At 48.2% G+C, this 14,727-nt stretch overlaps 1 protein-coding gene and 1 long non-coding RNA gene across 3 annotated transcripts; one reads left to right on the forward strand and one right to left on the reverse strand.

Moving 5' to 3' along the window:
• Window positions 1-1,840: 1,840 nt before the first annotated feature.
• On the reverse strand, window positions 1,841-3,066 carry LOC140639689 (uncharacterized). Its single transcript, XR_012036315.1, has 3 exons — window positions 2,882-3,066; window positions 2,213-2,333; window positions 1,841-2,095 (listed from the first exon to the last, which is right to left on the reverse strand). It is a non-coding gene; the product is annotated as an uncharacterized lncRNA (long non-coding RNA).
• LOC140639688 (dehydrogenase/reductase SDR family member 4) lies at window positions 2,575-14,582 on the forward strand. Of its 2 annotated transcripts, none has more exons than XM_072837962.1 (8): window positions 2,575-2,826; window positions 3,930-4,107; window positions 9,562-9,663; window positions 11,681-11,751; window positions 11,848-11,899; window positions 12,206-12,340; window positions 12,532-12,587; window positions 14,047-14,582. In XM_072837962.1, exons 1-8 carry the CDS (start codon window positions 2,696-2,698, stop codon window positions 14,159-14,161), a joined length of 840 nt encoding a protein of 279 aa, XP_072694063.1. In that variant the 5' UTR covers window positions 2,575-2,695; the 3' UTR covers window positions 14,162-14,582. The 2 variants fall into 2 exon arrangements, with proteins under 2 accessions (XP_072694063.1, XP_072694064.1); XM_072837963.1 differs by having other exon boundaries at window positions 2,596-2,826; window positions 11,681-11,760.
• The last annotated feature ends 145 nt before the right edge of the window (window positions 14,583-14,727 follow it).

The raw sequence follows: 14,727 nt of genomic DNA on the forward strand, positions 1-14,727 counted from the left end.
CAGGTCAGGCTGTCATGACTCACTCTGGTTTCACATCTGGGGATGAAAATGCCTACCTCACCAGATTAGAAACAGTCAATAAAATTTATAAAAAGCACCAACACTTGCCACACTCAGTGAGTGAGCATTCAGTAAAGTTTGCTGTTATCCCACAGCCCTCCCTCCCACGCCACCCAGTTCTGACTTGTGTCAACGACCATCTAGGATGATTACTGCAAAATGCAAGACTTAAATTCCATCCCAGGTGAATGTCAGCCCTCAAGGAAGATGGGAGTGTCTCCCCAACAATGAAGATCCTCAGGATCTGCAGATGGTACCACCTCCACATACACCGCAGCAATCCCATTGCCTATTACTGCTCCCCATTTCAAAGAGACTCCTACACACCCAGGTATTTCCCCCAAAGATTTCCTACCCCTCCTACCATCTCCAACAAACCAGCTTGATGAAGAGTAGGAGCTAGAGGCTCCCACACCACTTGCCTTCCCTCTACGCTTTTCTATCCACAGATCCCCCTCCCTAATGTCCCCTGTGCTCTCCCAAAAGAAATGGTCCTGGAGGCCAAATATCAACCTTGTCCATGTGATGTTCACCAAGCTCCCAGGCCAGAATTCTCTTTTTCAGAACACTTTGGTCTTTGAGGTGTGGTCTCCCTCCTCACCCCAGCCTCAGCCCCTGGATCTGGCTGCCTGCCTCTGCTCTGGATGAAGAGAGATCAGATCTGCTGTGATGGCCTTTCCCTGTGAGCCCAAAGCCCTGAGAACCCCCACTCCAATCCTCCTACATACTCTCCCCAGGGCCCACAGGTGGAGAGCACTGGGAAGGGTTCCCACAGTGCATTAGCTCTGAATGGGGAGGGGAGGGGGAATGTCATGCTATCCAGCCTCTGTTATCAATAATTCATGAGGTTCAGACTGAGGGGCACCAGTCAGAGAGTCAGTTTTCCCCGGATATGGGGAAAACTAGACTCGGCTCTCTTATCTCATCAGGATGTGCTGAGTACCAAAGCTGAGGACCGCATCTGTAGCTCCTTGGTTGAGGAATATACTATAAATCCAGTGCATGCCTGATAGATCACTTGCTACCCATACATCCCCTTTTGAACGTTGAAATCTCTTTTTAGCTGCTCTGCAGAACTACACGTATACTAAATGAATTTCTAGCAAGTATGAATTCTATTAAACAGCAATCCCCAGAACTGAATTTCATAGACTAGGACTCTCTCTCCTCTAATTGTAAGGACTGATATAGAGTTGCCAGACTGGTGATTTTACCAACTAACAACACTTTTCTCAACGTACCCATCTGCTTTCATCATCTTATCTTAACAAAAAAGACTAACACATACACACACACACACACACACACACACACACACAAAAGGAGCAAAACATATCCCCGGATAAAGAACTGTCAAGTTAAATAAGCTTAGCTTTACGAATCTCACTATATTGCCTTTCTCTGTCTCAGTTTGCCTTGAAGGAGTGCAAACTTTGCCATGGATCAGCACTACTTCTCAGTCTGGCGTTTGGAGGCCACTGTGTTCAACCAATCCAGACAGATACTTGGGGGTCTTTTGGGGCCTTTCTACAGTGTCCCATATGCCCTCCAGATTTATTAATTCTCTCAGAAACCCAGAGGAGAGATCATTCCAGCCTGCTCAGCAGAAGTGTAGGGTGCAGTCTCAGATCCAGAATATATAGCTTGAGAGGACTTTATCCATCATCTCCCCTGGCATCCTCTGTTTACAGATGAAGAGCCTAGCCTGTAGCAACGATAATAATAACTCTATGGTGGCAAAAATTACTACGTGTTTAGTAGTTTCCAGTTTATAAAATGCTTTTACCTTCAATAAATATTTATTGAACTGGGACAAAGGCTAAGATCTGGGGACATGGTGATTATGGAGAATTGAGTACCCCTGGGTTTGTGTTTCCATCACTGGCTGGGAGATCCTCTCCCCTCTTGCTACCACTTAGGCTCTGTACAATGGGGCAGTCCTCTTGGAGTAGAGGGTACCAGAAGTCTGATCCAATCAGGATCTTCTTCCCTCTGCACACTGGTTACCATAGTGATCAGAGTCTGCCCTCCGGGCCTATGAGGATGGAGGAGACCGTCAGCCAGTGTGAAGGGCAGTGCCAGACCTAGCCCGGCTGCTCCTCCCCATCACATCTGTCTCCCAGGCTCCTCCACCCTCACCTGAGACCCTCACCTGATGACTCCGTAAGGACCACAGGCCTCACTTCCACTGGCAATCTCCAAACATTTGCTCTCTTGTGAGCTAGCTATCACAGACCCAGACTTTCTTGGAGGTGGAGGTGCATCTCGAAGTTCTGGGAAAGAAAAACAGCCAACTTTAAGGCTCTCCCGCCCCGCAAAGATAACAAGGTCAAGCGGCGGGACGTTGCCGAGGGCAGGGAAGTCTGTGGGTTCCCGCCAAGAGGCGGGCCCCAAAGGGACGGCCAGAGCGAAGCCGAGGACAGCAGGGTGCGGCAGCCGTGGGCCGGCAGGGGGCGCTCCGCAGCCACAGCCCGCTCCCGGGAGCCAGGGGAGCGGGGCGGAGCTCGGCGAGCCGGGCTGGGGGCGGGACGGAGGCGTGGCGCCGGGCGAGGAGCTCGGCCAGGTCCCGGTTCCTCTTCCTCACTGCGGTCGTCCCGCCCGGGTGTCCCGCATTCCTGCACCGCCAGGCGGTGCCATGCAGAAGGCCGGGCTGTCGCTGGCCTGCGGCGCCCGGGCGTGGAGGTCTGTGCGGAAGGCCAGCTCCGGGATGGCGCGCCAGGACCCGCTCGCCAATAAGGTGGCTCTAGTAACGGCCTCCACCGACGGGTGAGTGCCGGCCCGGAGTCTCGGGGGCCCCAGCTCTCTGCAAACAGGTACTAACCCCTTGACCTCTGCTTCCCGGCCTCCGACTTCACTCCCGGGCCAAGTCCGACCCCAGAAGGAAGGAGCCACATGGTGGGCCTGCAGCGCCTCCGAGCCCTCTTGCCTTCGCCCCCCTCCCACCGGTCTCCTGGCACAGCTGCCCCGGGTTCAACTGCGCCACTTCAGAGCAGCCTCCAGCAAGCCAGGCTCCCAGGGCTCCGGGCGGCCCCAGGCAAGCCCCAGGCAAGCGGCCCCACCTAGAGTCTGGGAAGACCAAACACCAGGAATCCGAGAGCTCAGGATTCAAAAATCCCATCCCACGGCCTCCATCGACTGTGGAAATGTTCCAGCCACTGCATTTGGCGCCCCTTAACCTGGACAGGACACAAGACCCATGTGTCCAGGTGTTTTTTTTTTTTTTTTTTTAGCTCAGTACATTTTGCCCTTGCCCTGTTTCTCACCCACCGCTCTTGTCTATCCATTTCTCATCCCCACAGGACTTTGCTAGATGCCGGCACTACACAAATCTAAAATACAAATATATGCAAAATGCTAATGGCAGACACTTCCAGAGTGTGTAACCCTTACTCCCACAGGAGTAATGTAAAAAATTTACATTTTTTACTAGAGACCCACCCTTTCACATGCCCCCCCCCCCATAATTAACAATATAATTTTGAACCGATGTAGAATAAGTAAGGGAGGTATCTGGGGCAAGGGCTCTTTCAAATGAGACCCTTCAACCATGGAAGTGGCTGTTGCTCATTTCTCTCCTCTCAGTCCCTATAGGGTATGGGGTGGATATGAGGAAGATATTATCAGTTCCTAGGAACCTAGCCCGAGGGCCAAAACCCTGGGGGGAAATCAGTAAATGAGTGCTAAGAACATGTTAAGCCCGTCCATCTGTGCGGTAATGGCTGTGCCACTAGCCCGCTTTTACATGTAACGCAGACAGCACGTCCAACAGAGGCAGAGCTGGAATTCAAACCTGGGCATTCTGACTCCGGAGCCCACCTCTCAACCATTTCCCCTGTCCTGGCATTGACAGTTATTTCTCTCTGCCGCAGGATCGGCTTCGCTATCGCCCGGCGCCTGGCCCGGGACGGGGCGCACGTGGTGGTCAGCAGCCGGAAGCAGCACAACGTGGACCGGGCGGTGGCAGCGCTGCAGGGCGAGGGGCTGAGCGTGACCGGCACCGTGTGCCACGTGGGGAAGGCCGAGGACCGGGAGCGGCTGGTGGCCACGGTGAGCAACAAGGATATGGGCACCGAGCCCGGAGTGGCAGAAGGGAGCCAGCCTGAGCCTCCTTCCCTGCTTTCCTAGACATCACTGATGTGATCCAAGCCAGCAGTATTAACTAAGACATAACCGGTAGTTCTGCCTCCCCGCACTAATCCTCCAGCACGTTTTTATTGTGTTCCTTTCTGTTATGTCTCTGAGAATCATCCCATCCCAGTCAGAAAATCAAAAACCACTCTAATGCTTCAACCCTGCATCATCCCTTCGGTCACCCAGAAAAACAGCTGGCCCTGGTTCTCCAGTAGTTTCCAATCTTTTTTCTTTTTTTTTTTTTTTTTTTAAGATTTTATTTATTTATTTATTTATTTAAGAGAGAGAGAGAGAGAGCATGAGCAGGGGGAGGGGCAGAGGGAAAGGAAGAAGCAGACTCCCCACTGAGCAGGGAGCCTGATGCTGGATTCCATCCTAGGACCCTGGGATCATGAACTGAGCTGAAGGCATACGCTTAACTGACTGAGCCACCCAGGCATCCCTAATAGTTTCCAAACTAATTGGGAAGATGAGAAGGGTAAATGCAATTGCAAAATAGATGTTCCCAGCTACAGGCTAGTAATCAATTCCCTGTTCTTTAGGTTATAGAGTTGAGTCCCTGGGAACCTCCAGGAGGCAGCCCGCCATGTTTCAACCACCTACTGTGTGCCATCCACTTTGTTCAGAGCCTTCATGGGTTATCTCTAAACCTGACAACAACCCAAGCAAGGCAAGGACTATTCTCCTGGTTTCGGAACATTTGGAACATTCTGCTCCGAAAGCTGGAGTAGCATCCCAAGGTCCCTCAGCCAGTTAGAAAGAGCTGTAAGGCAAACCAGACCTGCTGAGCTGACTACAGATCACCAGGCATTTCTCCATTAGCATCAGGTCAGGTCGTTGGTGCCCACTTGGATGTAAGTCTCAAAGAAAGTGTCTAAGCCAGTGTCAGAGTTGGTACTTGGCACCAGCCTTCCAGCTACACAAGAAAATACGACTATCTGGCAAAGGAGGCTGCTCTTCTCTCAGGCTCAGAGCACACACATTATGCCCTGGAGTAGAAGGGAGAATCTACCCTGGATAGAAAGTACAGGATGGTGCTAACAGATTGAAAGGGTGACAGAAATAATTTGGTAATCATCATAGAAGAGGGGTACCCTAAACAATGGTAAACAGTGGTAGGATAGACAGGATAGAATCATTCTGTTTTAAGGAACCATTTGGCAGATGCTTGAATGTGCATTGGAGAGAGCCAAATGTGTGTCGGAGAAAGTTACCTGGGTGGCTCAGGTCATGGTCTCTGGGTCCTGAGATCGAGGGCTCCATGCTGAGCATGGAGTCTGCTTAAGAGTCTCTCTCTCCCTCTCCCTCTGCCCCTCCCCACCCCCTCTAAAAATAAATAAATACACCTTTAAGAAAAAAAAAGAAGAAAGGAAGTCACCTAGTCTGGCATAGGTGGCTGGACAGAGCCTGAGATCGGGACCTTGCTCCTAAGGGTGAAGAGAACCATCTGGGAGATCCAACTGGGATCAGCCAGTTTGCTGACTAGCCATATGAAATGTGCTTAGCAACTTAAGGTCGAAATCCCACCAGGGAAACCACCTCTCACCCCACCAGGTCCACTTAACCTGTCCTACAGCCCTGGCTCAGAGGTAGGGGCTTGAGCTAGACCTCCGGGAGCAGGGGAGACTGGACAGATAGAGGAGGAACAGGGTTCCTGATGATCTTGCAAAATAAGCAGCCAGCCAAGGAGGGACTGAAGGGAACAGGGGAGCCCTGTGAATCCACAGCAAAGAACACAGGCTCTGGAGTGCTGGTGGGAAGTTTAAGGGACGAGGGTCTCCATAGCCTCCTAAAGGAGTTCAGATGTTCTTGGAGGAAATAAGCCATGTGAGGTTTCGAGCAAGATTTGAAAAGGATAATCTGGCACTGGTAAGAAGACATATTAGAGTAGAAAAGACTCCGAGACAAGAATGTTAGCAAGGAAGCTGTTTCTGTCATTCAGGTCTAGAGCAGCAGCAGTGGGACCAGAATGGATACACCCAAGAGACATTCAGTGGGAGCCAAGTGAGATTTTCTTTTTTCTTCCTAACCCACTGTCGAGAAATGGGAAATAGGAGGGATGAGACAAAAATAACTCTCAGGTCATTTGGATGGCCAGTGTCAGGGTGGAGAATGCCAGGAGAGGAGAGGATACTTATTAGTATTGGAGATGGGTTCTGCGTGTTGCCAGCTGCTACCCTGCAGTGGGGAAGGCCGCTCCTTAAGAATCGTTACTATCCGGGGCACCGGGGCACCGGGGCGGCTCAGTCGGTTAAGCAGCTCACTCTCGATTTCAGATCAGGTCACCGTCTCAGGGTCATGATATTGAGCCCCACGTGGGACTCTGAGCTCAGCGGGGAGTCTTCTTGAGATTGTCTGTCTCCTTCTGCACCCCCCTGCCCTGCCCCCACTGAAGCGCTTGCTTTCTCTCTCTCTTTCAAAAAATAAGTAAATAAAAAGACTGGTTACTATCCACTGGCTTCCAAATCTGCACTGCAAAGTTTCTCAAAGGTGTGGGGAACAGAATCCAGATCAGCCACTTCTCCACTTGACTATACTCTTTCTAAAAAATATACCTGTCGGAACACAGAACACTCAACTCCTAACCACTTCAGTGTAGTGATCACACAATTTAGAGTAGGCTTAGGAGACACCTGGGTGGTCATTGTGCCTTTCTCATGAGTCTTCTATGGGTCTTTCTCTCTGTTCAATCAAAACCTAGACCTTTCTCCTCTCCAAGCTGCTGGGTCCCCTGCCCCCAACCATACACTGGCAGAGTACAGCACACACCCCTTTCTAGCTGATTCTACACTTCGCTCATCACAAGTCCATAGCCAAGACTTACACAGAGCCAAGACAGGTGACCGGAGCTTTGTGCCGAGACACCAAAATTTAAAGAGAGCACCAGACAGTATATTGATACTGGTTTCAAAAGCTTATGTGACTTTAAATTTTGTTAAATTTACATGTTGACAGCCCAAGCATTCCTTCCGCGGTGTGGAAGCAACTGAGCTTAGCACCTGGTTAGCAAGAATAATTAGTTAAAACGGGAGCCAGCAGATGGTACACATTGTTAATAACACCCCTCTGTGTGCCAAATCATGAAGCACAAAGTTGATTGAGGGCCCATTTAGTGCTGCTCGCCCAAGGCATCAGAGTCGCCTGTTCTGGGTAAATGCATAGTCTGGTTTTAGAGCCACGTATCGTTGGCAGATTCTGGTTGGCCACTCGTTACTCTGGCACATGCCTTCACTGCCTACTTTCAGTTTATTAGCGAGGTGAGATGTTGCCGTATCTTGGCTTCCCCAGTTTAAATCTCGGTTTCTGCCTTGAATCTTCCCCACCTCCATGCCAATAAAGGGGGGAGGGGAAAGAGAAATGACATAACTGAGTGGGAAACTGCTTTAAGCCCAGGCTGGTGGTGTCTTCCCCACTGTGGCTCCTGGGTAGCCACTTTCATAGTGACCCCAGCTCACTTTTAGAGGGCTCTTAAGAATTACCTCTGTGGTAGAAGGGAAACCATGCTCAGATCTGTTGCCACTAACTAGGTTGTGCCCTAAGCAGATCACTTGGCCTTTCCCAAAGACCCAGTGAGCAGGCCTCCTGTTCCTTAGCCAACCCTCATATGTCATTACTGAGAAATTCACTTCCCTGGACCTCAGTTTCTTCACCTGCATTGGGCTGAGTGATCTAAAGGCCCCTCCCAGTGGTGATGTCCTGTCAGTCCATTTAAAACAGTGTCTCCGGAGTGCTCAGCAGCTGAGAGTCTGCCTTCGGCTCAGGGCATGACCCCAGAGTCCCAGGATCAAGTCCCACATCCGGCTCCCCAGAGGGAGCCTGCTTCTCCCTCTGCCTGTGTCTCTGCCTCTCTCTGTGTGTCACTCATGAATAAATAAATAAAAATCTTTTTTTTTTTTTAAATAAAAATCTTTAAAAAAAAAAAAAGTTTCTCAAGGGGCACCTGGGTGGCTAAATGGTTGAGTGTCTGCCTTTGGCTCAGGTTGTGATCCCAGAGTCCTGGGATCAAGTTTTGCATCACGCTCCCCATGAAGAGCCTGCTTCTTCTCCCTCTCCCTCTCTCTGTGTCCCTTATGAATAAATAAAATCTTTTTTATAAATAAATAAATAAATAAATAAATAAATAAATAAATAAATAAATGAATGACAGTTTCTCAGGACATCTGGGTGGCTCAGCAGTTGAGCGGCTGATCCCGGAGTCCTAGGATCAAGTCCCACATCTGGCTCCCCACAGGGAGCCTGCTTCTCCCTCTGCCTATGTCTCTACCTCTCTCTCTCTATGTCTCTCATGAATAAATAAATAAAAATCTTTAAAAAATAATAAAAAATATTAGCTGAGGGGCACCTGGGTGGCTAAATGGTTGAGTGTTTGCCTTCGGCTTAGGTCATGATCTCGGGGTCCTGGAACTGAGCTCATGTCAGGCTCCAGGCTCAGTGGGGAGTCTGCTTCTCCCTCTCTGTCTGCCCCTCCCCCACACTCATGCTCACACTCTCTCTCTCCCAAATAGATAAATAAAATCTTTACCCCCCTCAAAATAAATATATAAATAAAACATTTTCTCTGTTCAGGTAGGTGTGGACAGATTGAGTTTGAGATCATGGTAACTCAGTCAAGGAGAACTGGACAGTAGGCATTTGGATAAATGGGACTGGGACTTGGTGCGAAAAGTAAAGAAGTCTAGAAGTGGGTTTTTTTTTTTTTATTTTTTATTGGTGTTCAATTTGCCAACATATAGAATAACACCCAGTGCTCATCCCATCAAGTGCCCCCCTCAGTGCCCATCACCCAGTCACCCCCACCCCCTGCCCACCTCCGTTTCTACCACCCCTAGTTCGTTTCCCAAAGTTAGGAGTCTCTCATGTTCTGTCTCCCTTTCTGATATTTCCCACTCATTTTTTTCTTTCCCCTTTATTCCCTTTCACTATTTTTTATATTCCCCAAATGAATGAGACCATACAATGTTTGTCCTTCTCCAATTGACTTATTTCACTCAGCATAATACCTTCCAGTTCCATCCACGTCGAAGCAAATGGTGGTATTTGTCATTTCTAATGGCTGAGTAATATTCCAAAGAAGTAGGTTTTGAGGTGGGACCTGAAGCCATGAGAATAGAGGAGCTCCCCAAAGGGAAAGAGTAAAAGGTCAGCAACAACCCTGGAAGTGGGGGCAGGAAGAAAAGACCACAAAAGAAACTAGACCCAAAATGTTTAGCAGTAGAACTTAAGGAAGCTGGGGAGGGAAATGTTTCAAGAAAAAGAGATGTCATTTTGACATCAATTTGTTCCTAAGAAGAAAATCTTTATCCACATTGATAAATGCACCTCCCTCACTGACCTGCCGTCCTAATTCAGACCTTATGCCTCTCTCTCCAGGCTGTGAACCTTCATGGGGGCATTGACATCCTGATCTCCAATGCTGCAGTCAACCCTTTCTTTGGAAACCTAATGGATGTCACTGAGGAGGTGTGGGACAAGGTGAGAGGCGATTAAAGGAGCAGGAGAAAGGCCTTAGCAAACAGCCAGAACAAACTCAGGCTGCTTTTAGAATGCATTTGTCAAGTGCCTCTGTACATATGAGGAATCTTTGTAATTTGCCCACACCTGGAGTGCACCTGGTGAAGGGCAGTGGGAGGTGGCTTCCTCTATCCTTGCCCCTCTTTCATTTCTGCTTCTCCCCAGTTTGGCTCTTCCCTTTGCTCCTTGCTAGCCTTCTTCTGCTTCACTCCCCATCTCTCTCCCCGCACCTGCTCATCCAGGCTCTTCTTCCTGGTGTTTTTCCAGCAGAGACATGGCAGCTCGATGCCAATAACTAATACACTTAAGCCTACACACACACACCCTCCCCACCCCCTTTTCAGCTGCCAAAAAAGAACGATTTCTCATTAGCTGGAAAACTTTAATAGCTGCTAGTCAAGCGAAATGACCTGTTACCACTTTATAACATACAATGTTTGAAAAAGACCCATGCTCTTTCCTTCTTAACCTCAATGTCAAGAGAATCTGAGATCCAGATGTCTAACTTCAAGTGTGGAATATAGGTTTTTATGTGAGCACACATAATTATATTTGTGATGTATTTCACATACCTACAGCTTTTAATTATGAAGCCTTAATTAAAATATTTGTCTTTGTTTACTAAGGTTAATATTCACACATATTTGGAAATGCTGAATTTTTTATGATCTCCCCTGGTTTGGCTTTTCATTCTGATGTCATCAATAACTTCTCAACACTGAAGTTTAAGGATACTAAAATATTATAGTTTGTTTATCAGTGTTTCACAGACATAAAGACCAAAGTGCCAAATGCACTTCAGTGAGTCAGTTCCTGATTGATATTCTTTAAAGTAAAGAAACATCTTTCATGAGCAGTCTGAATAAAGACCACATGAAAATCAGTTTTAAACTAAGTAATTTTTCTTTTTAATTTGCATTTTTTAAAATGTCACAGTACATCAAATATAAATTCAGTGGTTGATCCTTGATTAAACCCTGGATTTTAAAAATAAGGACATTTGAGGAGGCAATTGGGGAGATTTTGTTATGGACAGCGTATTTGGCAAAATCATTATTACTAATGTTGAATGTCTTGGTGTGATACTGGTTGGTGGTGTGTAAGAATGTCCTTATTCTTTGGAAAAAATGCTAAAGTTTTACTGATAGAGCATTGTGATGACTGCAACTTATCTTCAGTGGTTCAGGAAAAAATTATGCAGCTACAGAGGTAGGACACATGGGGGAAAATGTGAACAATTGGTGAATCTAGGTAAACGATATCTAGAGATTCATTGTACTTCTATTTCAACTTTTCTGTAAGATTAAAAATTTTTAAATAATAAGTCGGCATGGAGGGTATGGGAGGGGAATATCCCAGCAGTAACTAGAACAATGTAAATGAGGATTGTGCATTTGTTTTAAATTATGGATGTGGGGTTTGACTGTAGACTATGTTTCAAAAGTACCCCCTCAGGATCCCACTTTCCAATAAATGTCCATCCAGACAGTCCATCCCGGAGGGCCAAAAGCATCTGATTCCTCAGCTCAGAAGCCAGAGAAATGGCTGGAACCACCCCAAGTGCCCGAGGTCAGGCCACATTTTCCCTGAGCAGCACAGCCCACTCTGGGGGATGTCCAGGAGGCCAGCCCAACTCCAGGTTCTTCCTAGTCAGAAGAAACACAGAAAATCCAGCTCAAATCCAAAGTATTCCAGCTAATATAGGCCAAATCGTGCTCGGTTGGTTAGGAAACAAGATAGACCAGGTTCCTTTGTTTCCCATAGGAACCTAATATGTCATTCTCTAGCTGGATAAGCCTCTGAAAGGGGCTTCTCCCTGGCCTCGGCTCCTGCACTTGCAGGCTCCAGGCAAACCATCTTTGAGATCTGCACCAGGACCCAACAAACATCTCAGGAAATCCGCCCTGGGAGTCCTCATCGCCCTGCCTTCTCCAGCTCTTACCTCATGCTCTTTCTCCTTCTTCTCTCTTGGTTTCAGATCCTGGACATTAACGTGAAGGCCACAGCCCTCATGACCAAGGCAGTGGTGCCAGAGATGGAGAAACGAGGGTACAGACAGTAAGAGGGAGCCTGGGTATGATAGACCTCATGTGGGCTGAGGGCCAGGATCCCATTGGGAAGAGGATCATTGTCTTCTTTTTCCAGAGGTGGCTCAGTGGTGATTGTGGCCTCCATAGGAGCCTACCTCCCGTTTCCTGTAAGATCCCCCTTCTTTACCACTTCCATTCCCACCCCCACTCCCGATCCTACATTTTTCCACTCTCCCAGTCACCCTGAGAAGTATATGTCCCCTTTTAGAATCATACCACCAAGCCCCTTCCGACAAAATAGACACCTTGCCTCTACAAACCTTAACCTATGTGTGACTTCCCACAAGACAATTTTCTAGCTAGGACCCTCCCTTTAGGAGACTCCTCTATTATCTACTGCCCTTTATGCCTTACAGTAAGAACCAAGAATGAACTGGAAACAAAGACGCTGACCCGCTGTCTCCTTTCCCCAGGGCCTGGGCCCCTACAATGTTAGTAAAACAGCATTGCTGGGCCTCACCAAGAACCTGGCCAGAGAGCTCGACCAAAGGAACATTAGAGTGAACTGCCTGGCACCAGGACTCATTAAGACTAGCTTCAGCAAAGTGGTGAGGACTGCCAGGACCCTAGAAGGGTATCTTCCCAGATGACGAACCCCAGTATCTTCCACCCCCACCACCCTGGGCTTTTGGACAACCTCCCCCCTTCCAGCCACCTGTCCAGAGCAGACCCCACATGCACCTTTCTCCCTCTCTGTCTCCTCTTCTGCCACATAAAAAGATGTCCCTTTTTCCCACAGCTTTGGATGGACAAGGCAAGGGAGGAGAGCATTAAAAAAGTCATGCAGATAAGAAGGTAAGGCTGTCACAGGGGAGGGTTGAGAAGGACCAGGACGAAAGGTCTCGTCCCTCACACAGCCCACAGCTTGCTGTCACTTGGTCCCACAGCCAACACGAGCTCTCCTCTGCCGCAAACACAGACCTCATAAGTCCATGAGCACTGCATCACTACAGTGGCGCGTGCTAGAGGTCCTCTCCCACTGCACAAACCAAACACAGAAGCTCTGGGTTTCAGCAGAGCGCTGCTCTGGGAGAAGCCCTGACTTCTCTCTCCACCTGGGTGTGGCCTCCATCTCTGGGCAACCCTAGCGCCCAGGGACCAAGACCAAAACCAGAACCTTTTTTTTTTTTTAGTTCCCTTTGAATAAAAAGCCATGTTTCTAAAGCTCAAATTGATGATCCTCCAATACAGATAAAAGGACTGAAGAGCTTCACGGCATCCCAAAACTCCCCTTGCTAAGAAAACTCACCTCTTCCCCACAGGGCTAGCCAAACTGTTCAGGCCCCTTTGTCTGGCTCCTCTTCCTCTATCTTCCCTGCCTCCAGCTCTTGGCTACCCTGTCTTGTCCCTTCAAGTACACATTCCAGCAATGCCTAGTCTTTACTGGTCCAAACATCCCAGACCCCCTCAGGTGCGCCCAAAGCTTTTCTGATGTCAGGCATGAGCCGCACACCTAGTTCACAACTCGCTGACATGTCAGAGTACCATCATCCTGGAGCCCCAGTGAATGTCTACATCCTTGGTCTTAGATGTGCATTAGAATCATCTAGGCACTTGTGAAACGACATATGTTCAGGCTCTACTCCCAGAGTTTCTTTTTCAATTGGTCCAGTGTAGGACCTAAGCATCTTTTTTCACTGCACGTTACAATGTGCAGCTAGGATGGAGAACCGCACTAATCCAGCCTTCTAGGTTTGAAGTGACCATTCTGCCCACCTCTAGACCATTCTACAGCAGTTAGGTTACAGTGTTCCCTAACTATGCAATCACTGATACAAGCACTGAGAATTAGCACATTCTCCCAAAATGAACCTGACTTTAAGGGACAAAAATAGATTCCTGAAAAAGTTGTCTGTGAATTGAAGCCATACAAATGCAACCGTTTTAAACAAACCATTTACTGTCTCACAGACTCCCAGACACTGGAACAGTATACACACACGCGAAACAAATAAAATCGCTGCTCACCAGTTTATCTGTATGACGTCAGATTTTGCTGTCCTGAGTTCTCTAAAAACCAAAGTATCTCTGTATTATTGAATATAATGTGTGGTGGGTTTTGCAGGGTACAGTATTTATACAGTATTTATTACGACAGCTCATCATCATGCCAATCCTATTTGATTGACAGGAAGCTTGTACACTGGTCCTGATAAATCACCTGATACTTCTTGATTAAACAAATTCATTCCCTGTGGGCCAGATCAGGGGTTGTTTGATTTTCACTACCTTCCTTGTTGCCCCTATTCTCCAGGATGGGCAAGCCAGATGACTGTGCAGGCATCGTGTCATTCCTGTGCTCTGAAGATGCCAGCTACATCACTGGGGAGACAGTGGTAGTGGGTGGAGGGACACCATCCCACCTCTGAGGACCTGGAGAGACCTCACCAGGGCAGAGATTGGGCTCCACACCTGAGTTCTCTTCTAGTATTCATTGACTTTCCTTTCCCACCTCTGCCTAATATATTGCTCACCTTACACCCCGCCCCACCCCCCAAATCAGTTCTGCTCTGTGAAAAGATCCAGCCTTCCCTGTGGTCAAAGTATCCTCTTGTGAGGATTCCCTCTGTTGCTGTACCCTTGGATACAAACTTCCCCTGAGAGTGTAGGGCAGGCCTGCTGAGAAAGCTATGTCTACCTTGGCAAAAACCAACCAGTATCTTTTTCCCTTGCATGGGGGAACTTGAGGGAGATGGGACTGAAGGAACCCAGGTGGGAAGAGCAGGGTGGAAAATCAACAACCTGCAAAGGGAGATGCAAATAAAATGCGGATGATTGTGTTGCTTTGAATCGGTGTGTTCATTTTTCATAGGAGTGGTAGCCAAGCAGAGATCCTAGGTGGACTACATGTCTGCATTTCCCCCTAATCCTCCTCCCTGTCTCCAGGACCTCAGCTTGATGCTCAGGGGTGGATATGTCTGCAGAACTGCCGGCT

The sequence above is a fragment of the Canis lupus genome, chromosome 9 (assembly GCF_048164855.1).
Source record: "Canis lupus baileyi chromosome 9, mCanLup2.hap1, whole genome shotgun sequence".
In the NCBI taxonomy this organism is placed as follows: domain Eukaryota; kingdom Metazoa; phylum Chordata; class Mammalia; order Carnivora; family Canidae; genus Canis; species Canis lupus.

Excerpts from the sequence above, each read along its gene's own strand:
- LOC140639688 (XM_072837963.1), top strand. The coding sequence starts at position 2,696 with ATGCAGAAGGCCGGGCTGTCGCTGGCCTGCGGCGCCCGGGCGTGGAGG. Across the intron at positions 4,108-9,561 it reads GGGAGCGGCTGGTGGCCACG|GCTGTGAACCTTCATGGGGG; the intron begins GTGAGCAACAAG and ends CTCTCTCTCCAG. Across the intron at positions 12,341-12,531 it reads AGACTAGCTTCAGCAAAGTG|CTTTGGATGGACAAGGCAAG; the intron begins GTGAGGACTGCC and ends TTTTTCCCACAG.